Consider the following 25,071-nt stretch of genomic DNA (forward strand, 5'->3'; position numbering starts at 1 on the left):
CGCAACTCACGAATATTATATCAAACAATATAACGCAAGTATAAATTATAGAAGTTAATATTTTAATGAAAATACTCAAGGAACTTAATTTAATATTTCAGATGTTTTTTGAAACTCCTAGATTTTTGGGATTATTTGAACGATTATTTTTCTAAATTTTAAAATGACACAAGCTTTTTTTTTGTAAAAATTGTTAATTCAATTTAATACTCACGTGTGCAAGGCATCTTCTTAGGATCTTTTTCTGCCCGAAAATAGCCCGGATCGCAACGACACTCCGTGAAGCCGTAATCGGAAGCTTTGCTGTGCTCCGGGCATGGCTCGCAGGCATGAGAACCCGCCTCATGCTTGAACTTGCCTATCGGACACTCCTTGCACTCCTGCTTGTCCGTGTCAGCTTGGTAGCCAGGTTTGCAATGGCATCCGCCCGTCGGGAGATACCATTTGCCATCTCCCTTGCAGAGGAAAGTCGGCTGGGCGATTTTGACGGCATTCGCAACGCAAATGCCGCGCGTTTGCTCAATAAGCGCAACCTCGCGACCGGTTGGTGTGGCCGGAAAATGTGCGAAGTTCACCGAAATCTCAGGGCAACTGATGTAGTATACCTTGATGGCCAGGATCGATATGCAAGCGCCCTGGTCACGAAAGGCGAAGTAGACGCCCTTCTTCGTCACCGGAATCGACTTCACTTCGGTGTTTATCACTACCTCGGTGTTCGTGTTGAACCTACCTTCGCCCGCAGCTATACGACCTGCAAGTACATAAAATTGACATATAAAGCCGTCCTAAATATTGAGAGCGACGAGTTTAGTTGAAAACAGCTGCATGAAAAAAAAGAACCTAGTAACTCTCTCCGCCGAAAACATAAATTTTAATTCTTTCATCAGGAATAGTTTCGAGAAACAGCAAACTTTTTATTATAGGGTTACTTAATCTGTATTATGGTTAATTTATCTATTAATTAAGTAAAATTTTAATTTGTTATGTTTTAAAATTTTTTCAAAAAATATTCTTTATCCTTTGCAAATTCTATTAAATTTGTTATTCTCAAAATAATATTATTATCCTATTTTCGAGGTAAATCTTTTAATTGTCATGCTTTGTGTTATCATCGCTTACCTATAAGTTTATAGCTGTCCGGCTCCCACGGGGGTGGTTCCTTGGTCGCGGCATCGAACTCATAATAGAGTAGACTGAAAGTCTCCTTACAACTGAGAGCGTTGCCGGGAAACAACGAACAGTCGCGAGTTGTGAAATTGATTTCTATGTACATGCGATTCGCTGGACCCCTCTCTATGAACGGCGTCCACAGCCAGTTGTTCACATTGGAGTACGCTACGTCGCAGACAACGTAACTCCGCCAGTTGATACCTTTGTCGAAGTTTGTAAAAGACTCTTCTACCCACTGCAAAACAGATTGAAAAGAAAGAACATTACGTTAATATGTATTTTATGAGAAACCCATTTTTTTCTATTCTAGTTCTTGGTTGAAATTAATGAGACCAGCGTGGACAATGGTTGAAAGTGGAAACCCTCCTTCGAAAGTATCGGGAAAGCGATCGCATTTCGATGCAGGAAGGCATCCGGCACTTAAAATCCGCGATGCTAACCCAATTCTACGTGTTACCACCAACCGCGACGAAAGCGAGAAAGCACCACCCGCCGTCGTCATTGTCGTCGGTCGGCCGACATTGGCCGTAGAATCCTCCCTCGGTAAATGACGAGGCGGAGAGGCCAGGTCGTCGACTTGCGACAAACAGACCGCAAGGAATTACCGGCGCGCGTTACCATTAGTTTTATTGCCCCCCTTGGCTCTCGGGCTCGTCCCAAGAGCGACCGCAAAAAGTTCCGACCAGGGCAAGAAGGATCCATCGTCGTCATCCTCGCCGTCACCGGAACTCCTCTCTCTCTCTCTCTCTCTCTCTCTCTCTCTCTCTCTCTCTCCCCCCCCCTCCTTCTCTTTCTCTTTCCTTCGTTCTCTCTCCCTCGTTCCAAAGCCACTCTCCTCTCTTTGCCGCTCTTTTTTTACGCGTCTCTCCGCTCCCGCGTATTTCATATTCGGACCAGGAAAGACTCGGCAGGTAAGGAGTGACAAAAAATGGTAGACTGAGGTAGAGCTCGTGAGCCTCTTATCCAGAAGATTTCCTCACGGACGTGTTTCCGGCAGGCGGGCTGCAATAAATTCAGACCGCGCCGGCTACCCGGTCGCAAAAGGGAGATTATTACGGGGACGATGACGAGGTCGAAAAAATTTCATTAAAGCGCTGCCGGCGAAAAAAAGCTTTTTCAGCGGTCCGAGAGTACCAGTAGCCGGGAACCACGGAGGTGCAGTCCCGCAATTCGCCGTCGTCCGCGCATCGAATTACGATCCGGTACCCTTCGCACGCCTCCGATCGCAATTAATAGTTTTTAGCGGGGTTTGCGAAACTGGATTCGTGCCGCTTTTAAAGTAAGCATACGGTGCGCTCTTTTACGATAGAATACTATCACAGAGATGTAATTGGATTAATGGATACTATCGCGTTTTATACACGAATCGAGAATGAAAATTCAAACTTGTTACGTTTTAAAATATTCTACAATTTTCCTGTTAATCGATATTGTAAATGTTTCTCCTTGGGGATTATTACAGAAATAAGAAAACGCGCCACTATCACCGTCACGTATTTATTTCGACGCCTTCGCCGGAGGTTCTTTATCGTCTGAGAAATTTCATTAAGGACGGTAAAATTCATCCTTCCTTTTGCAGAGCCCTCCGTGGCTGTGTCTATACCTGCCGCTTTCAACCTCGCTGCAAACTCCGAGGAAAAGACGAAGAAACACGGTGTCGTTAACGCCGCGCGGCATTTAATTGGATCGCACTGAGAGAGTCGTCCTCGTTTTAATACACCGCGTCGATTTTTCGGCGAGACGGATTTCCCACTGGCGTGACCGTCCCGTGAAATTACTCACCGGAATTGGAAGAAAAGGCGATTAGCCACTGCATTATATTTCATTGCAATCCCACGATATCGGTTCCCGTCAGCCCCTGTGTGCACGGACACATCCGAGACGGAGACATTTTTTTCGTTCTAGCTTTATGGAAGATCGCCACTTAGTTAAGATTTACGTCACAAGCAAGATTTGTAATGTAGAAAAAGATTATAATAGATCTTGCAATTTTTCATGTGCTTACTCAGTTGGAAAATTTGTGTGAATGTTACACATTTCATATATCCCAAACGGTTCGCTCAAATTTTTGTGTTTATTTAACGCAAGACGTAAATTTAAATATTATGTAAAAAGTTAACATAAAAAACGTAACAATGATACAATTTGTAAAAAGTCATATTTTTTCATTAAAATAAACATTTATAATATGTTAAATCAACATGTTTCAATAAATTCAATATTTATAATATATTAAATTAACACATTTTATTCATTTATTTTAAAATTTACATTTAAAACATTTTTGTTACTTGTTCACGTATTCATAAATTATATTGTTAATACTAAGACATGCTGAATATCAACTAAGAAATGCTAAATATCAATTTAACACAAAATATTCAAATAACACAATTACGTTATTTTAAATTAACACTCAGATATATTAAAAATTCAACACAAAATTTTAACAAGGATAGTAGACTATTTCTAACACAAATACAAAATGTTTTCTGCTGTATAGTAAATTGTACAACACCGAGAAACATATTCTGATTACACCAACAAAATGGCTATCGTAACCAGAAATTCTATTTGTCCTCACAAAAATGTCATTTCTTATTGAACTCTTTTGTTGGTTTAAGTAGAATATTCTTTTTTTAGAGTACTATATCAAGTTTTTCCAGAGTGAAGATTGAAGGTATAACGTAATGGCTTAATGTGAAAATATCATTTGGATTAGTAGAATAGCATATATACGATAGTTTTTTTTCTAGAACGTATAGTTACCCGCGGTTGCATTAAATATGACCGGTAGATTGTACATTTGCGTATCGTACGATCGACTGATGACCGTTCGATGTCGATGAAAACTATGCCGTGGTTAGCGTCTTTGTGGTCGAGTATCGATCGCCCTCGCCTCGCCGTCTTGTAGTAGGTAGACGTGTCTCGCTATTTTCTGCATTGGCGGAGAAAGCACGGAGCGAGAGGTGGCACGTGCAAACCACCAACGTGGTTTTCCTCAGTTTTTATGCCTTTTAAGGATAGCGACGGGATGATGAATCACAAAATTGTATTGAAACCTAGCTGACATTCCATTTGTTATTTTTTACACGCATCCTCACATGGAAATAAAATCCCTGAATCTCTATTTTGTGCACCGTAACTTTTTGTTGTTAAAATCAGCAAATACCCTTGTCCGGTCGAAGTCTCATTAACTATAACTACCTATTTGTCCTGGTTTTTTTTATGGTTAGACATTTATGATTTGCTGGAGAAAAAGCAACGCTGACAAAAGATACACTTTGAGAGTAATGTGGTTGGGACAGCCAAAATTACCTGAAAGCTACCCCGTGGTGCTTTCACTAGGTATCCTAAGGAAAAGAACCGTTTGTCGCCCACGGCTTCTTTCTCTCAGATCAAACCGTGGCAAATAAATAGATAGGAGTCGATGGCTTAGAAGTAAAGTCAATAAGCTCAGAATGCGCTAGCGAGATGAGCGGAAAAAGAGGAAAACTAGAGACAGAGACGTGGATGTAGGATACCGCCACCCTGGCGGATGGGGCACTGCCCTTACGCTAGTAATATCGCCACCATAATCGCAATTCCGACAGCGTAGCTGTCGGATGGGGAGGTTAGCGAGAGTCCGTAGGAAGTCTTCCATGAGCAGGAAGGGGAACGTTACGAACTTTTAGTCCGAGGGGTTCGCGGATCTTAATATATATTGAGCTCTCTCGTGTCGGGGGGGAGTTAACCCTCACCCTTGGGGTGAGGTTGCATCGGCAGGCACGTAGGGCTCTCTCCTCCGTCAAGCTACGTGCATCCGGCACTACGAACCGCTCTTGCGACCGACACGTATCGCATCCAGACGCGATCGAACTTTCCCCCGTTCTTCTTACCATCTCTTAGCCGACACCTTCGGGAGAACCGAACGCTAATTGCGTTCATGATAAAATTACGCGGAATAAAAGATCGTTATTAGAGAGCTTCAAACTGAACACAGAAAGATTTTGCTCAAGCGTCTAAAAGCTTTGGTTGATACTGATCTGAAAATAATTCTGTTGGACCAAAATGATTATGTAGAAAACTCAAATATGATAAGCAGTACTGCAAACAATTTTGAGATTCTAGCAACCAGCTTGAATGTCTTACATAATTATTTTGGTAACCCAACATTATCTTTAGATATGTATTTAGTTAAATTTGTAGATACTAAAACCATTCTTTCCAAATATTTAATATCAATCTCGGTATTAGATATACGCAGATATACGCAGAAGAGAAAGAGAAAGATGAGAGAGAGAGAGAGAGAGAGAGAGAGAGAGCCTTTATTTTGATTCAAGGGCAAGCCCTCTAAAAACCTTGAATATATTTCGTGATATATAAATTTACATTATTAATCCGATAAGTTCAATGACGAGAGAGACAATAACAGTAAGTTTGAAAAACGGTGTTATAAATTGACAAGATTTTTTAGAAAATAATGAGAACACAAAATAACAATGAGTATAAAAACAGTGTCGCAAACCACAAAAATTTTGAGAGCATCAAGAGAGCATATAATTTTAATTAAAATAAAAGTAAAATTTATTGAGAGAGAGAGAGAGAGAGAGAGAGAGAGAGAGAGAATGTGTGATGTGTACAATACTATACAGACCGAAAAAAAATGTTATAATTCCGAAAAAAAAAATTCTTGTCTTGAGTGCACAATTTTTCTTCTAAAATTTCTAATAAGTATATTTTAAGATTATTACCAAGAAAATATTTTTTGTTAAAGATAACCATTAATTAAAAGAAAAAAGTAAATCGAGTAATCACTTAGCAATCGAATGATATTTTTCTATAGGTATTGTAGTAAGAATTCTAAAGACACGAGCAATTTCAGTAGATAGATATAGAAGCAAATTTATAGTACATACATAGCGAGCATTCCGTCAATTATCCTCTCGTAGGAAGTTCATTAACTGGAGCACGGTCTGATTCGTGAAATGGTCGTCGCTTTAAATACAATAGTACTATAATATCGTCCGCGATATAATACAGCGTCCGGACGAGGGTAGATCGTCCGTTACGGGCGAACAAGTGCACATATGTGTATCCCCGGGCAGGATGGGCGACCATCCCTCGGACAGGGGTGGTTACGCCACGCGCCAATCGAAAACTTTATGTAACCGTTTATTCCGCGCACCCCAAAGCCGATATAACAGTATTTCAGGGCGAAAGATTGGCAGGAAGGCCGTTTAAGGAAGAATTTCCACGGTTCCTTGGCACTTAACTGAGATTTCTTTCTCTTTCTCTCTCTCTCGCACGTATAAACGCGTGCGAATATGCGTGCATGTACGCGTCCGAAGGGAGAAAAGATCGTCGGTGAAATAAGGAGGTCGGGGTGAGAGAGAAGGTGTCGGGTGAGAATTTATTTCTGGATTATTCCAGCCGAGGAAATGCTCGCGGGGTGCGGATCTTCTTTCCAGAAAAGGACAAATTGTTCTCCTCCGCGGGATCGAAGTTCTGTTGGGAGAAGCAATTTCCAGACGCGAGATTTACGACGCAAAGATCGACTCCTCGTTTCCCGTGAGGGGAGGCGAAAAATTCGACTACGCCGATATTCGATGATCCGATGTTTCTATTTGCCGCGCAGGTCTGAATTGGGGATGATACAGTGCATTCAGGAAGAAAAAGAGGTTCCGCTTTTCTTAACGACAAAAAAAATTATCTTCCCAATATAATCGAAAAAGACATCATCTCGCTTGATTTATGTACATTAAACGACATATTATATATATGTTCTTTCAAGAATTCGTAACTATTCATCACCCCGAATCACATTCCAATGTTTACAGGAAGAATCTACTTGACACTACACTGTGACACGAGATTATGATATACTTAATGACTATGTATTATGTCAGCCTCGTTAAGTTTTCCGACGTGCCGGGAATATCTTCCTAGAATTCAAGATTATTTTAGAGAAACGGGTTTTCAAGCGTATGTCTTTTTTATCAAAATTCATCGTCGATGAGCTGCTCGCTACTTGTCGGGCAGCCGACGACGGCTCTCGTGTGTCTTATGATAACCACCCATCCGTAATGAGCTTAACCGTCGTCGTAATATTTCGAGTTAGCGCGGTGCACGTCGTCAGCGTCGCGTGTCAGGGGGGGCTGAACGCCCCTGACGAGACAGCGCACGTCATGCGGTAACGAGAAGGGCCGTACAGGGGCCACGTGGACTGAATCAGACAAGCTTGAATTTCCTCGCAAATCTCTCTGCCCGAGAATCTTCGGAGATTGAAGCAGATACACGATACAGTTCTAATCCAATTATTGACTACATAGGCATGAAAAAGACAAAAGGAGTATGACCTCTCTTGTAAGAAGAACATTTCAGGGACAATACAGGGCGCAGAAAAATAGAGAAATAAATGTCAATTTTCCTCGGAATTATAGTCTTTTCATGAAATATTGTAGTACACAGAAAAAAAAATTCGGTTGAATTAGCTAGAATTCTGGTGGAAAATAAAAATCCAGAATTCTAGTTAAATCTACAAGATCTCTGGTTAAATCTATTAAAACTGTAGTTGTGAAATAATATTTAGTTGATTTAATCAGAAATCTAGTAGACTCAACCAAAATTCTGGATTTCATTTTCCACCAGAATTTCAGTTACTTCAACCAAACATTTTTTTCCGTGATATATTTTGTAATTTCGTTTTCCAATATAATACAATATAATTTTATCTAAGTAAATATATTTTTATTTAACAAAGTATCTTTCAAGACCGCAACGTAAATGTACAACAATAGGAAATAAAGGTCCTAAAAAAATCAAGCTGGATCTTTAGTACTTATAATGTATTTAATATAAAATATATTTTTCATTACCTCTACTATAATGTTTTTTGTAACCCTCCTCCGCGATTCCTGATGAGGATTAATATACCTAATCATAACCGAGTAGTCGACACAATTTTTTCTATCGGCTTGCAAAAGGGTCTACCTCAAATCCGGTATAGTTCTATGCTAATTCGCACATTCACCCCGGTTAGTAGGCGGAGGAGAGGCGTCAGCTTTATAAAATCGTCACGAATTAGCCCGAGGGTCTGCGCTCTCGTTGGGGGTTGGGTTTAATATCGGAAGGACTCGGTCGAGCGGTGGACTCTCGACACACGCCCCTGGACCTGTCAGTTTGACGTATCGCAGTCGCAGGAATCCATTATATAGTCAATTACTCCTCGTGATAGGGAACGCGGCGCGCAACGGACCGCCATTCTCTCTTTCTCTCTCCCTGACACCCTCCAGTGCATTCACGCCGGAGCCGCGTCGCACAAACATGTACATAAATTCGTTCCACGCGCGCGAAACACGTCGGTCAAGTGGTGGATGCGACCCGCACGCACCCGCTCGTCGTATCGCCGATGATTATCGCCGAACGGGATCTAGTCCCGATGATTTCAGTTAAAGGCGCGTATCACTCGCTTGACGAACGAGAGCGCGCGCGCTTTATATTCCATTTCGGTCTAGTGCGGAATCTGTCAAATGCGGAACAATAGTTGGAGAATATTTTTCACCGCTCGCATCCTTCTACATTCATGGAAAGAACGATTTTGCTAAACTTTCTAACAATTTGGGTAGATACAGATCTGAAAATATACATTTTGTCGTCGAGCTGTCAAAATAATTATGTAGGAAACTCAAACATGATGAGCAACCCTGCAAGAAATTTTAACATTCTAGCAAAGCGTTCTACGTAATTAATTTTATAACCCAACAAAATTTATTTTCAGATCCATATCTAGTTAAATTTTTAGATACTTTACTGAAACCGATCTTTCCATACATTAGTCGATATCGAGAAGATAAAAACGTGTTAATAAAATAAAAAGTTCATAAATTATTAATCTAAAATGAACTGATTTACATATAAATAATATAATACTTTCGATAGCTGACAAATTTTGCGTGATCTTCAGAGTAAAACTAAAAGCTGATCATTTTTGTTATTAGATATAAAAGCAAAGAACCTAGGACGTCCGAAGAAAATCGTTGAGATCCGTCCGGTCAATCGTTAATAAATCCAGTCCCCTTATCTAATACTTTTCTCTGCTACAACATCTCAACGACTGTGCTTCGCGGGAAAGTTCGGCCAACTTTAATAAGACTTAGAAACGAGTCTCGAATCTCACTGTCATCGTTCCTTCTCGCCCACCCTCCATTTTATACCGTCGATATATTCCTGCCTTTCCCCCGAGTCCATTATCTCTGATCCTGCGGTACGAAATTCTCGTGGAAAGACGCGCGTGGCACTGTCGAGATTTCAGATGAAAGCGCATTAAGCTGCGAATACACACACACATATCCACATATTTGCAATAGACAGTTCACATTGGTATATCCCGCACACGGTAAACGGCACCAAGGCATCGAGGAGGAAACGAGGAGCAAGGAGCCACTCGAGGACTTGCGTCAATAAACAGTCTCGTCTAACGACGCGGTCCGGATGACGGATATACGGATCTGAAAGTAGAAGAAGAGTGACAGAGAACGAGTGCAAAAGAGAAAGAGGGAGTACGGTTGTGCGTGCAAAGGGAGAGATGAAGACGGAGCAAGTCGTGGCAAGAACAAGACGTGCGCGCGAGAGGGAAGGAAAGAGGACGAGAGAAAGAAAGAAAGAGAGGCAAGATAGGAAGAGAAAGAAGAGGAGGAGGAGGAGGAGGAGGAGGAGGAACGAATGCGGAGGCAACGGCCTGCAGAGGCCCCGAAGGCCGTTCACATGAATACCAGTCTTTCCATTAGTACTCGAATGGAGCGAAGAACCCCGGCCCAGGTCTCATCTCGATGCATGATCGATACTCGCAGATCCAATCTTACCCAGGCTTCGCGATGCTGGCTGGACCACCGCGAGATACAATGTAACCGGTACACGCTTAACCCTGTGTGTTACTCTCATTGCGCGTGTCTTACAGGTAGGATATCCGGCGCAGTAACCACCGGCTAACCGGCCGACTCTAAAAGATCGTTAAACACGATCTTCTTAAGATTTCTCTCTCTCTCTCTCTCTTTCTCTTTTTCTCTTTCAATCTTGGAACGGTCTATAAACGAACGCTTTACCGATACCAATCGAGATATATCTCTGGTCTAGATGGACTTCGCTCTTTGTACGCGATACGACGTGCATACAACGCCAACTTCTTTACTCGGATTACACACAGCGGGCGAATATAGCACAGAATTTCGAGGTCAGCAGTGGAAGCACAGCGAGGCGCATACGTTAAGTAAAGGTATTCGCTGGGGATAGAATCAGGCCTGGTATGCACTCGGAATGATTCAATACGTGAGTATCGTTTCGTTGAAACTATACTTATAGAAAGATTGCTACTTCATTGATGCATTCGCGAGATACTTGGTACAGAATGATTACATGCAGGCAGTACTTTAAAACATTGGAGAACTCGCGTTCTGTGGCAATATAGTTGAGAACACTCACAATTATCTTTAACACTTTTTATTCCAATAATTAGTTCTATATAAAATACAACTTCCATAAAAATTCTATTAAAAAAATATAAATAAAAAATGTCACGATACGTATAATGTGTGTGTGAATAAGATAAACAACAAAAGAAACTAGAATATTATGATAAAATGTGTAAAATAAATAAACTTTTAGATCGATAAGGAACTATCAAGGGAGCTTGTATCGATCTAAATTTCATGAATTCTATTCGTAACTCCCATATACATCTCATCGCGGTGTAATTCCAAGTTTGTTTCCTCAATTTTCTCGAGTTTAGGGTTTAGAACTCGCTTTCGAGCGCGCAACAAGCTGACGTAGACGCAGAATAGCTTTCTTCGAAAAGGGAGGGCTGCAATACGTGTTGCCGATACGAGACGTCGTGAAGTACCGCACGACCGACGCGAGCAGAGGAAGGGTCGATCGGCGTTCCTGATGATGTACGTTCCGTTCGGACGGAGGCTCCCTGCTCGCACCTTACTTCCCTTCTTTTCGACGCGCACAGTCAGGCTTTTCCAAATTGACTTTCGCTCTGACTGTCACTTCTATTCCGCTTTCCCCACACGACCCTCGGCTACCAAAGAACGCTTGGTATGCGCCTCTCGCGCCGAGGGAAGAAAAGCTGGCGGAACACCTCTCTCTCTCTCTCTCTTTCGTCGTCGCTCTCGGTCGGTCGGTCGGTCGGGCTCCTTATTTCAGGGCAACGCTGGCTCCCCGGGATGAATCATCGATCCTGCGTGCGTACGTGTGGATTTTCGTCTCGCGTGTGCGCGCGCGTATACGAGCGGCATGCCGAGAGCTTGGGATATAGTTCTCTGCTGCTGGAGGTCCTTTGAGGGGGTAGAGAGAAGTGCACGGATGCGAATCCTACCGTTCGACCCTCCGACAAATTGGCAATCCACCACTATGGAGAGAGAGAGAGAGAGAGAGAAGGAGGGGATGAGAGGAAGGAGAGAAAGAGAAAGGAGAAAGCCCCTCGAAGGGTCGGCCGATGTTAGTACGCACTCGAATCATTGTTTTTTTCTCGTGCATCGCGTTAAATGTCGCATGGTCAGTGATTACGCGAGCTATTACAAAGTCCCTTTTTATTCGCGGTTCCTACGTATTATCTGATCGTGTAAGAAAAAGTTACGCTTCACGAAGTTTAATGATACAATTTGCTGATAAAAGTCTCGACTCGTGCTGTCACACGGAGCATAATGACATTAATTACTAAGAGCAGGGTTCAGTACTATGACGGTATTAATTAGTAGATACTAATTAGTAGAAAAGGTAATGTCTATGAATGCCTACAACTAGTAGCCTCTGAAATTATTCACGATAATGTGACACAACCGAGGCATCTTTACTACAAACGCTGCTGGTCCGATGGTCAAGAGATCGTTGGATAAGCAAAGGAAGAATGCACGATCGATCCTGCTGGCTTCAAAGCGACACTGTCCCGCCGACAATTGACGAATTCAATTTCGATAACTCGCGACAATCCGTTCCGTCTGACTAACGGACTTCCTCCGCTGACTGTAAAGTTTTCTGAGAGTCGGTCGCCTCGCACGTGAGCTGACGGTTGCTTTAACCGTTTCCTCTCTTTTTCTTATCTCTGTATCCTGTATCCCATTTATTTGTCGTCCTTTCTCGGCGCGGAGTACAGGGTCGATGAAAGGGAGACGAGTAGGACGGAGGAGTCGCTGCGCCCGTGACACTCTCGCGTCTCGTCGTCCACCCTCTTCCCTCCCATCAGCTTGCAACCCCTTTCTTTCCGCTGTTTTCCCCATGGGCAACGTGGTCACGTACCGGTCGTCATGGAAACCGCGCCAATCGAGATGGAAACTCAACCGTGGGACGATCTCCTCTCTCTCTCTCTCTTCCTTTCTATTCCGCTTTCTCCGACATCGCTTTTCGCCCTCTGTTCCTCTCCCTCATCGCCAACGTGCTAACGTATTCGCATCTCGCTCTCTTCGTCGTTTCCAAATTATCTCTCGCTCCATCGTGCTCCTTCTTACCACCCAGGCGGTTTCTCTGTCTTCATCTTCTGATCGTCCCCGCGCACGAAATCCTCGTCCTCGCGCACCCTCGCGTTTCCCAGTCGCCCGGTCTCGTTAGTTTAACCCACGCGCGCCGAATCGTAATGGGAAACGTACAGATGCATTAGGAGAGGCTTTGCCACCCTAATAGATACCTCGTCGGTAGGCAGGACGCGCTCGAAAAGGTACCGCCAGTTTCCACCAAACTTTTTTACCTATCCTTCTTGCAAGTCAAAGGGAATGGAATTACGGTAGAAATACGAACTAAAATGCTTAATTTAATAATTTCTAACAATGGAACTTATTATATATGTATGCACTTGTGTCAATTTATAAATTTTATTAAATAAAATATATGTGTCTTTCAAGATCGTAATATGAATACATAAATATAGGAGATATAAAAGGTCTGTAAACTGCTGGATTTAGTGCTTAAAATAATTCGGTGTAAATTTATAACTACGTATCTAATCTTGCAAACCGCGCGCTAAATTTAATTTTCGGCCTTAAAACGCAATCCTAACAAAATTAGGAAGAGTAATATCGTAAATTAAATTGACAAGCAATTTAATAATATTGATGTTCATCTTAGAAATATATCTTAATATCTGATGATGATAAGCATCTTAAAACTTGTGAATGATTGCTGAAAATATTACCTTAGCCACGGTTTATAAACTTTATTATTTCCGTTCTGTTATTAATTACCGCACTATTAATTAATTACAAACCTTAAACCTCGCACGTAAATTTAACGAGGAAATAAAAAGCACCAGACGCACCGCCGACATTTGCTGAATACATCGGGCGGATCGATAAAGACGACAAGACGATCGCGCCGTAAAGAAATGCACGTACACCGTCGGCGTGCACCAAACGCGACATCGACTATGCAAGTAGAGTCTGCAACCTGGCTCACGTACAATTGGCGTCGTAAAATGCGGCGACGGACGAGGTCCCGGGTACATCTTCCGGTCCGCGTTTGACCCTGCCGCGGCTTCTCGACCTCTTCTCCCTGCCGTATTCTGCACGCGATCCCATTAATTCATCGTGAATTCGAGATCCGTCAAAAGGGGAACGACATCATAAGCCCGGATTTATGCCACTGCGATGCGGTGAGCCCTACCTGCGGCAAGCCCGTCTTCGCCTGGGAAACAGATGGTAGCCGCAGATTTCGTATTCACCGTGGTAGCCCGTCTTTATGATTTTAATTCCTAGAAACTACTTTCGGGTGCGCTGCATCTTGCGAGTAACATCCACGTTTCTCGAATACGACGCGACCGTTCATTGTTCATAGCCAGTTCGCGGTATGAAAGCTAAGCCAAAGACGCTATAATGTTTGTCATCGCTCGGTGACGGTATTCTTTAAATGACAAAAGGTAAGAATATCCTGCAGAGTCTTTCTTAGTCCAAAGTAAGAAAAGTACAAGACAATTTTATCGATGTCTTGTTGAAAATTAGCTTTATTCTATTAGTCACGCTTTCTAAAATATTTTTCGTTCCATTTTCTCTCTCTAAGCTCTAAGGTATGAACTTATGATTGTTCCGCTTCAAACGCAAAAAGGGAAACACAATGAAAAAGACCAAATTATAACTCCACTATTCACGACTAGTCGTGCATGATAGCGTAATAATTGAGGTGTTTCATAGACACATTTATCCGTATCGCATTTGGCAAGCGACATGACAGCTCGATGACAGTATCAAACACCCAAATTTCTGGTCGTACAATTCTAGGGGCGATAATACCGGGAATCAATATTTACACAAGATGATCTATATACAGTTCCCGCCGTTGGACGAGGCTTTTATTAATCCTCATGAAAATGGAAGGCGACCGACGATGGAGATTGACACGCATACATAATGCTGCGCGTGCGCTGGTTCCCAGGAACCGATGACTGTTATGCAGAGCCGTCGACGATTTGTGACCTGGCCACCACTTGGACTAGGTCGGTATTCGTCCACGATCTACAAGGGATCGGTTCATCAAAGATAGGGTTCACATAATGATTCTAGAATTTCTTATTTTGAAAGAAATTTTCTTCAAAGGAACCGAGTTTCCGTCAAAGAGATCATTAATCACGACCAATGTACGTTTTAGACCATTTTCTATTGAAAATGTTTATGTTTCAGTATATGTCGCCTAAAGATTTTTCATTCCATTCTATACACGACTTTGACGTTTTCAAATTGAAAACCAAAATGTGCACGTTATTACAGTCGGCGGTTGCAAATATTTGCTCGATGGTACGAATCATTTGTCCAATCGAATGTAATCGTTGAAGCACATCGACAAATCGTCATCGAGGTTTCAACCATCTGTCGTGAAATCTCGCCCCTGCAGGAATAAACACCGCCGGATAGATATTGCGGTCGTAGAGAATGGCAAACGAAGCGCAATCACGTTTTGCAGGATGGCACGTGTCTCGGCAATCATGTAGATTCGTGGCAGAGAGAACGAATGGTCGTGATTTAAAAATTAAATCTTAATCGGACAGAATTTCAAGCCCACGCTTCATGCTCGTATCCGCACGCACACTGATATACGGAGTACGGACGCACATATGGTTCAGACTGGATGGGCTATAGATCTCTTCTCGCTCTCCTCCCTCGTCCTCGGCTTTCTTCTTGTCGGTTCACTCGCCTGAAATATCTCAGCCAGTTAAAACGCTATCAGTTCTAATAAACGATCATTCGTCTGTTTCGTCCTCCCGTCGTATCGTTAATGTCGTGGAACACGATGAGAATGAGGGTGGGGCAGGGACGACTTTTTCAACCTGCACAGTCACTCGACGCCCGAGACTCCGAGAGAGAGAGAGAGAGAGAGAGAGAGAGAGGGGGGAGATTTAGAGAGAGATCAGTCATCCAGATGCCGAGATCGGCGGCGATGATCCGACGAGCGAGCGCGATGACGATCATCGCACGGGTCAATGTCACTATCAATAAATAGATAACACCGCGAGGAGCTTGCGCGTTTGTCGATGTGAATCACCGAATCACCCGAGTCATCCCCATAGTTGGCAGATAAGACGATCTCCCGTTGTGGAAACAAAGGACAATTATTGAGAATCGAAATTACGAGAATCGCGCGATTTATTAATGTGTGTATTAATTAATCTTACTGTGCACAATCTAATAGCGTTATTTTAAATTCCCTGAAAAAAAAAAACTAATTATAAAAAGTTGGACTCTCGAGTGATACTATCTTTAATTATAAGATAAATCCTAAGTAGCATGTATCTTTTGAATAATAAGAATTGATTTTCTTATTATTATTATTATTCTTCAAAAAATTATTATATCACAAAATTGCGTTATTTTATTCAACTCAAGTGTATAATTTTAAATTTATACGTAACGCAATTTATAATAAAGCCACATTGCGTAATGTAATCTAATCGGTAAAATAAAATTGTCACCATATCAGTTAATATTAGACAGCGCGATAAAAATATTACAACTATATTAAAGATATAAATAATCTTACGGACATAATATTATTTACATTATAATTTTTCTTTGAATTAATTTCCACAAAACTCTATATTCTTCGTGCAACAAAATTATACCACATTTTTCATATTTCTTTTAGATTCTGTTTTTTTTATAACTGAGAAAAATTTAATTCCGCTATATATAGTCTGTGAAAATTTGAGTGCTACACTGATGCCAACACTCAAATTATCATAGTGTTAAAATCGAGCCCAAGCTGCCATAATCTCGTGTTATAAAAAAAAAAATCGTCGGTGTCGATTGACATTCGTCAGCTATGTGGCGAAACTCTGGAAAAAAAAAAAATTCCCCTCGTGAAATGCCTCGCGGCAGGTCAGGAAAAATCATGCATTATTTGTCAAAGCGCACGGTGGCGCGCTTTCAAAAAAGTCGATAGTAATCCACCCGCGAGGTCATAAAATGCGGAAAAAAGCCCCACGATCGGGTAGGAAAAGAAGCGCACCGGGGGTGATTAATCCGGGTGGAAACGGCTTGCCGCGCGCTGCACGACTCGTGTGACCGATGGTGCGTACCAGAATAATCCAACCTCCATTCAATCATTCGGCCCGTGGGATTAATTCCAAGGGATTAGCATTAATTTCGTTCCGCGCGCGAGGTCAGTCGACTATCTCCGACGTTCGGATGGGAAGAGAAAAGAGTATCGACGAAAGCGAAAACGGAATTCCGGAGATTTCCTGACCGTTCGACGTGATGACGAAGGCAACGCGACGAGAATTCCGTCTGTTTCAAGCATTGCCAACGAATCGCACGTGCTAATAGAACTCGCCTGTTACATACGATAGAAAAAAAAAAAATATACCAGGTGCATATTTGCGTAAAGATAGAACGGCACTACGTCTTTTAAATTACATACACAGAAAGAACAGTTGTATCGAAAAATTTAATCTACGTATATGATTTTAACAACCAATTTGAGCGTCTTACATTATTTTAATAATTCAAACCGAATTATTTTCAGACCTGTATTTTTAGACCTAAATTTTTTAACACTTCAGCAAAATCGTTCTTTCTGTGTAGCGGAAATAGCGACTATTATATATAGAGGCAATTGTCAAAGGAAGAATGTATGTTTTTACTTTGCCACTGCATAATATTTTCTTCAACGTATCTTCTAATGACTAATATTTCAAATAAATTACTTCATGTATATGAAATACCATTTTGTACGTAACGAGGCTGTTTATTACATTAAAGCGAGTTCGCCGACGCCGTTTTTTTACTTAACGAAGAGAGTGCCCGATCCCGTTTTGCGTGCGCGTACAAAGAAATTTACGAGGCGGATTCTCGAAGGCTCGCGATTTTCTGCGCGGCTCCGGATAAATGGCTCTCGATCGCCGAGGATGAGAGTCGACGGTAGTAGCCGGCGAAGGCAAATAATTGGATTGGCTTTCGTATAATTAGTACGCAGGATTAACGAACATGAAAAACGCGTCTGGCTCCGAGAAGTCATATGCACGTAAAGTTTATTACGTGCATCACATCGTTCCCATCCTTTGTGATTCGACCGATTTTCTCTAATTAGGATAATATCGAACGATTATTTTCTCCCTTTTGTGCAGTATTATGTGCTTTAACCAGCTGTTCCGTATTCGGAACTGTTACACCTAATTTTTAATAATCATCCAAGTTTTTTATTACATACGCGAAAAGTGCACGTAAATGCGAGGGGTATGTCACTTTCGAGTCAAATAAACATCGTTGCTCGACTCTCGCTGACTCGGTTTGATTCGCTCCTTTATTTTCAACGAACGATTATTTTCTCCCTTTTGTGCAGTATTATGTGCTTTAACCAGCTGTTCCGTATTCGGAACTGTTACACTTAATTTTTAATAATCATCCAAGTTTTTTATTACATACGCGAAAAGTGCACGTAAATGAGAATATACGACTCACCGAGTTCCTAATAATTAATTCAGAAATATTTAACGACTGTTTCGCAAAGAAACTCGCTTTTATGATTCGCACGTCAATTCAACTTAATGGTTTTACGTTGCGTGATAAGTGAATGGAGGCAAATTTTCTTAAACTATCTGACGAGTGGTTAACAAGAGAAGTAGAGAGAAAGAGAAAAAGGGAGAGAAAGTATGGACAAAAATAAATCTGCCTTTTATGATGTGATTCATGTTCACTGGATATGAAATTTTATGGTTCTCGCTCTTTATCTTATCGAATTACACGCAGACCGTATATGTCTCCGTTTAACTATATGGCAATGTGACCTTAATTCCTCATAAATCGTATTACTTATATCTATAATTTGTCATAATAAATTTATCTCAGTATAATGAATGAACTACATTTCTATATATACAATATAAATGCAAGTCATATAATATATACAGTTCCATTAACTTCAACTTTTTTTTTGTAAAAATGCTAAAAATAATCACTTCCAAACTTCTTCAGTCTTTCGGCTGAAAAAAATAGTAAGTACGAGACATGGTTTTAAATATTTTGATGTATTAGCTGCTCCATAAATGGATGGCTTCGAGATTGTCTTGGAAAAAAAAATTAGGTGTGAAAAACAATAAAAGTCTATAATAACTTTCACAAAATGCGTCGCCGAGTAGCGCAATTAAAGGATGCAGGCGATTTGTTTTGTGTGCCGCGGAGACTCGATGAGAAATCCGTAATCGATACTTTTCGTTCGTTTACGTGAGCTTCGCCTGCATGCAAAAGAGGCACCTTGATTATACGGGGTGGTCCCGATGCGCGCGGCCCTAGTGACACTTTACGAGGCGGTGCGCGGCCGTTTTGCAATTCGAGAACTCGCTGACACGTTTCCGTGAGAACAAGTTTTACTATTTCCCGCGCGTTATTCGCGCGTTCAATACCTTCCCGTTAAACGTGTGCGTGTATGTGAAGCGATCGCTTTTAAGTATACATATATCAAAGACCATATTTCTCATTTTACATTACGTATTGATGTATGGATAACGGTTCGCAAACATACGGTAAAAAACAGTTTGTATTTGTGTAGAAATGATCCGCTCAAGTTCTTATTAAAATTTGGTGTTGAATTTTTAACATGTCGGAGAGTTAATTTAACATCATGGGATTGTGGTTTCTAATATTTAATATCAAATTCATATTCAACATTTTTTAGTATTAAAATAACACAATTTATGAATAAATAAACAAATAACATAAAAATATTTTTTAAATGTGAATTCTAAGATAAATGAATAAAATGCGTTAATTTAACATATTATAAATGCTAATTTTAATGCAGATATATGATTGTTTACAAATTGTGTCAGTGTTGCGTTTTTCGTGTTAATTTTTTACATAATATTTGTGTTATTTCCTAACATATATTCATCTCGTGTTAAATTAATACAAAAATATTTTAGTGGACTATTTGAAACACGTGAAATGTGTTAACACAAATTTTCCTGTGTAAAATTTACGGTCAGCCTATGTTACGGATCTCGATAATATTTAACACTAAGAAATAAAGTATCTGAATTTGATGGATCCATTGAACATGTTTGAAGCATTACTAATATAAAAACAAAATTTCATGTGTGGTTTTTCTCTACTTGGAATACGGTATCGGAAACATGATTCTTTCAAATGCGTTTACTGATAAAAAAATGATTCATCAAAGATTGACACAATCACCTATCGTGTGGTCGGCCGCTTTCTTTATTATCATTCGTACGATAGCGATATGAGACGATAAATCAAAGCGAGAGAGACATGTTCAGACACGTCTACTTGGAAGAAACGGAAATGCGATTGCATTAGCGCGAAACTGAGGCGAAGGTTTTGTCGAAGGTGATTGGTGAAATCATTCTCTCACGCACATATATTTCCCGCTACGAAATGTACATAACGTACATGTGCAATCTAAGGAGGGCTATACATGCGACAAGTGTGTCTTAAATTTCCGCTCGAGATGATAAGTTCGACGAACGACAGAGGAGAACTCTGCCTCCTTTCTAATCAGATATAAATAAGCGGTAGAAGAAGAAGTAGTTAAATGAAAGGCTTAGGAATCCGAACGAGTGGCGTCACCGATAAGATGGTGATTTTAAATAATCAATCCTACGTGCAGTTAATCTCCCCGATGAATCGTGCCACCGGCAGGAGATGAAGATGTTTTTTTAAATACTCATAATGTCGATGGCGATCGGGGCGAGTTTTCGAAACAAGCCTGAAGCCGAGGGGGAAAATAAATTAAGCGTGCTTATCTAGCTAATAAATATTTAGCTAATAGTCAGTTAGTCTATTCCAGATACGGCCCGAAAAGTAACCCGATATTTATTATTGTCACTCGACGTCGTGGAATGCTCACAGCTGCGTTGACTTTTACGCATTCTTGCTTACGTTCGTTCTTTTCACACATACATTTATTTGTCTACAAGATAGAAACTACAGATATACAATCATCAAATTATCCGGATAATATGCCATTACATCAACGATTTCTTCAATTATTATCCGGGTGTTAAAAATTATGGTTTTATGCCTGCATTACAGAATTAATAGTTTATATTTAGACAACTGATACATTATACAATATATTATTGCTACTACTATATATTATGTAATAATATATTATTATTATATTATACTAATATATTTATGTTAATAGTTTATGTATATGTAGACACTTCATTGTGGAACCAGTGGGTTATTACATTAATTGAAGAAAAGTCTGAAGAAATCGTTGATGTATAATGGAGCTCTCTCTCTCTCTCTCTCTCTCTCTCTCTCTCTCTCTGTTCAATTAATTTCGTGACTGTATATGGTACATAGTAGATGTAGATATTTTAATATCTGTTGTACACCGATTTTTGTAGAGTCAAAAAAATTGCGTTACTCGAAAAAGATTTGAAAAATTAGTTACTTTAGAGTATTACAAAATTATGTTGTGCGTATATACGTTATGTTCTCATTGAGATAATCATGACGATTTAATTTTATGTTCTCGCGAGTGTCGTGTCGCGTTCTGTGAAGGCGATTTTCTGAGCATCTGAGTCCCTGAAGAAGACACAGTTACCCGAGTCGCATATCACTATGTGAATTTCGCATTCAGGGAGCGCATTTAGATGCAGATACGGGCGCGGTTAAATAGCCGGAGCCACAGTGAGAAAGAGAGAGAGAGAGAGAGATGGAGATGATGAGAAAGGGGAGCCGGTGGTATAAAAGACGGTAAGAGGAGAGATAAAAGAAGAACGGGAGGAGAGACGGCTACCGGAGAGGGAGACAACGAGAAGGGGGTGAAAGACGAGGATGGATGAAGATGAAGGAAGCGGAAGATGAAACGGTCAGATAGAAGCCTGAGTGCCACGTGCGAATCACGGCGGGCAGGTCTTTTCGCTGGAACTGCGACCGCGATCAGCCACGTTTCATCAGCTGCAGAATGAACTCGGCTACCATGAGCATTCAACGGAAGCGGGATGACGTTCTTTTTTTGGTAGGCAAGTTCCGGAATACTTTGGATAAAGGTGGGTGCTGTTCATCGAATATCGGAGTCATTATTGTTGTATTATAAAAGCGATGCTCATCCCGAGATCCAAAGTTCAAAACTCGATAAGTAAAAAAAAATTAAAATGTAATAAAAAATTACAATTAAGAAATAAAAGTTTTCACGGATTTAAATACTTTTAATAAAAAATAAGACATTAAAAAAAAAGATTTTACATCATTTTTAAAAATTTTGTAAAAATTTTTGGAAGAAATGAGCTAAAAAAAAATTGGTTTTTACTGCCCAATTATTATCCAAATAAACATCGTTCGACTGGCCAGAAAAGTTGTCACGGATTTAAATATTTTTAATAAAAAATAATAAAAAAAAAGATTTTACATCATTTTTTAAAATTTTGTAAAAATTTCTGGAAGAAATGAGCTAAAAAAATTGGTTTTTACTGCCCAATTATTATCCAAATAAACGTCGTTCGACTGGCCAGATAGTAGAAATTAGTCAGTAACCAGAATTCCTGGCCAATTTTCTACTTGGGATATCGCTAGAGTTCACTAAACTCCATATCGTGATTCGCTTTCGCCATTTAAATGACATATCTGTAATCACCAATTGTTCAATCGACAATTCGATAAGACTAATTCGAAACTGCAAACAATATTTCAAGCGCAAATTCTATTATCAATTTGCAATAAATTTTTCCCAATCGAAAGTACCGACGAGGCTCCGACAAGTTACCGAATTATAATCGATCGAGAATTTAAAGATCGCCGGGAATTAAGCCTGGAATTAAGATTATCAGCTGTTTCTATCTTCGTGGAGATAAATCTTTCGGCGCATCTGTTTGAAATGTATTACCAGTAGATTTTCTCCTGATGTCCTCGGAAATCCGTCACAATTCTTGTATATGCCTTTGGGTCTTCAATAATTTACTTTTAATGAGACATTACCTATACATAAAAGTACACACAGAACAGTGTTTCCCTAAATTTGTTTCATTCATGTTTATTAGACTTTCTAAATGTCGATTCTCTCTCTCTCTTTTCTTTCTCCTTTTCTTGCAATTGATCGTGACATTCGTGACATTAGGAAACAAGCTCGGCCTGCAACAGGACAATAAATTTTTTTGGATGAAAAGAACGGCAAGAGATCTCCCGATGGAAACACCAGCATTCGCCTTCGACTACGATCGACGGACACTCGTGGAAGGAAGAGACCGTTACTCTCAATGGACCAATGACCTCTGTGTTTCTCGCTTTCCCATTAAGCGCGATCGCATTGCATCTCGTTTTCCTATTCATAGAATAAATTCCGACGAAACGCGCGAGACGAAAATCTATCCGATTTCAGAATCGTTACTGCCAGAAATCCGACTCGACGATTGACCTCCCACGGAAATATCGAAAGATATCGAAACGCGCCGCTGAAAAACAGCTAGACCGGGGAATGTTTCTCCATCCGTTGAATTCTCGCGAGTCGCACTTTATCGAATTTCAGCCAAGTGCAGGTCGATATTCTCAAAGGGTGAGCGAAACTTCTTCATTTCGACGGTCATGATCGGATTACGACTTCTTAAGCATGGAAATTAGCTTGAAGTGGCGAGAACGAAATCAAAGAGCGCCGCCGTTAGTCTTTCCTAAAGTGGCTTGGAATTTCAACAGAAAGTTTCTCGATTTCTTCTTTCGCTCTATTTTTCTTACGGTCTTACTTATCGGTATTACGATATGGTAAATTCGTTAAGTTATACATTCTTTTAGAAGATCAGGAAACATATTTAATTCGGTTCTTTAAAAAGTCCAAATACAAATACTTGGGAATTCTCTCTCTCTCTCTCTCTCTCTCTCTCTCTCTCTCTCTGGTTCTCTTTCTGGCAATTATGAAAATAAAATTAAAAACCTGGAACAGAATTTAAATCAATGCAAAGTAAGCTACGGGGTCAGCGAGAAGGACGCTTAATTAGTTCCAGCGGTATGTTCCCCACATCTTTCGTCGGAAGTCATCGTGGTTTTGAGAGGGGCACCGAGATAGAATTTATAATACGACGATAGAGCATGAGCGTATATCTTTGGCCCTTTATGCGAGTTTTGACCCTCGCCGCCAGCATCAAAGCATCTTTTCGCTCCGAGCCTTGTCCTCCCTCTGTCGACTTGCTCAAATACTCTGAGCTAATTCCGTTTACTTGTATATTAATAACTACCCTGCTATCAGTTGTAAAAGGGCGCGTATTTATCGTATTCGGGATATTAATGCCGACCGGAGAAGAACGATTAAAATGACAGAAGAGCATCCACAAAGTCTCGATCGCTTTTTCCTACGTGTGTTTAAAACGTAAGTATACAATCCTTTGATCTCTTCGCTTAATTAAGAGTTATGAAGAATCTATCTAGATGTCTCTTGAATAACGAATACGTTTATTAAAGTGTATTCAATTAGAAATAATTTCGCCCACTTCCTCGCTTGTCACCGCACAAGAATGTTGTCTTTCTATTTGTTGACACGACGGGCTTGGATACTTAATGTGTGGTGCGCGGTTAATTGGATCCGGATCCTCTCGGGAAAAATGTTTATCCTCGGAAATAAATTTCCTGTCACGCATGATCGAAAATAATGATGCGCGTGAGAGGCGCGCTAATCCCTGTCCGAGCAAACTGATTAGGTCGAGTCGTGAGAACATTCTCGTTTTTATCAATCTTGCTTTCAGGCGACGCGACTTCCTTTGGAGAGGATCGCTCGAGGAAGCGGATCAGCCTGGACTAACCTAAGAGGATTCCCCACTTTAGTTCGCGCGTACGTTAACGCATTCCTCGTATAGTGAGGAGAGCCACGTGAAGCGTGAATTCCTCGACCCGGGAAATGGAACATCGTCTCTCGTCATCTACGATCGTCAGGCAATGGACAAGTCTTGTCGTTCATCCGATCGATCTGCGGAACGTGCAAGACGTGGAATTCCGAGCGGGAGACTTGTCAGGATTGAATACGGAAGATCGCCGATAAGCATCAGTATTCGAAAGACGGAATGTTTGAAAAATCGATTTGGGGCCACGGCTTCGTATTATTAACGCATATTTTAAAGCTAAACGGTCGTCCACGCTTGAGTTTTATTTGTCCAGTGTGAGGAAGACGTTCGGAGTGTCAATAGGTGACGAGAATCGTATACGGACACCAACACTTAGCGCCGAGAATACGAACCTTTGGGAGGAACTTTAAAGGCTCGTAGGTGTAACTAATATCGCGGCCGTTTTTACGAGGAGCACGTGCGCTTAAGAGTTCACGGAAGACAAAAAGAGACAGACAGAGGGAAGGGAGAGAGAAACGTGTATTTGGACGTAGCACTTCCGACGGGTGAGATGGAATGGGAGGTGCAAAGTGAACTCGAGTGGTTCACGGAGAACGAGGCGCGTAGTGAGAGCGTTCTTTTTCGGGTCATTCTCGAAAAAAAAAAAAAAA

General features: G+C 40.8%; 1 protein-coding gene across 10 annotated transcripts in view; it reads right to left on the reverse strand.

Moving 5' to 3' along the window:
* Eph (Eph receptor tyrosine kinase) overlaps window positions 1-25,071 on the reverse strand; it is a 62,672-nt gene that overhangs the window by 12,272 nt on the left and 25,329 nt on the right. For 6 of the 10 annotated variants that reach the window (XM_018514953.1, XM_018514948.1, XM_018514952.1 and 3 more), the window contains exons 1-2: window positions 1,120-1,351; window positions 215-751 (exon numbers count right to left, since the gene is read on the reverse strand). In XM_018514953.1, the coding sequence (XP_018370455.1) occupies window positions 215-751; window positions 1,120-1,273 (691 nt within the window). In that variant the 5' untranslated portion in view covers window positions 1,274-1,351. Of the gene's footprint in view, window positions 1-214; window positions 752-1,119; window positions 1,406-25,071 lie in introns of those variants that run through there. The other 4 variants (XM_018514957.1, XM_018514956.1, XM_018514955.1 and 1 more) reach the window with 1 other exon arrangement.

This window comes from Trachymyrmex cornetzi, unplaced genomic scaffold (assembly GCF_001594075.2).
Source record: "Trachymyrmex cornetzi isolate Tcor2-1 unplaced genomic scaffold, Tcor1.1 scaffold56, whole genome shotgun sequence".
Lineage (NCBI taxonomy): Eukaryota > Metazoa > Arthropoda > Insecta > Hymenoptera > Formicidae > Trachymyrmex > Trachymyrmex cornetzi.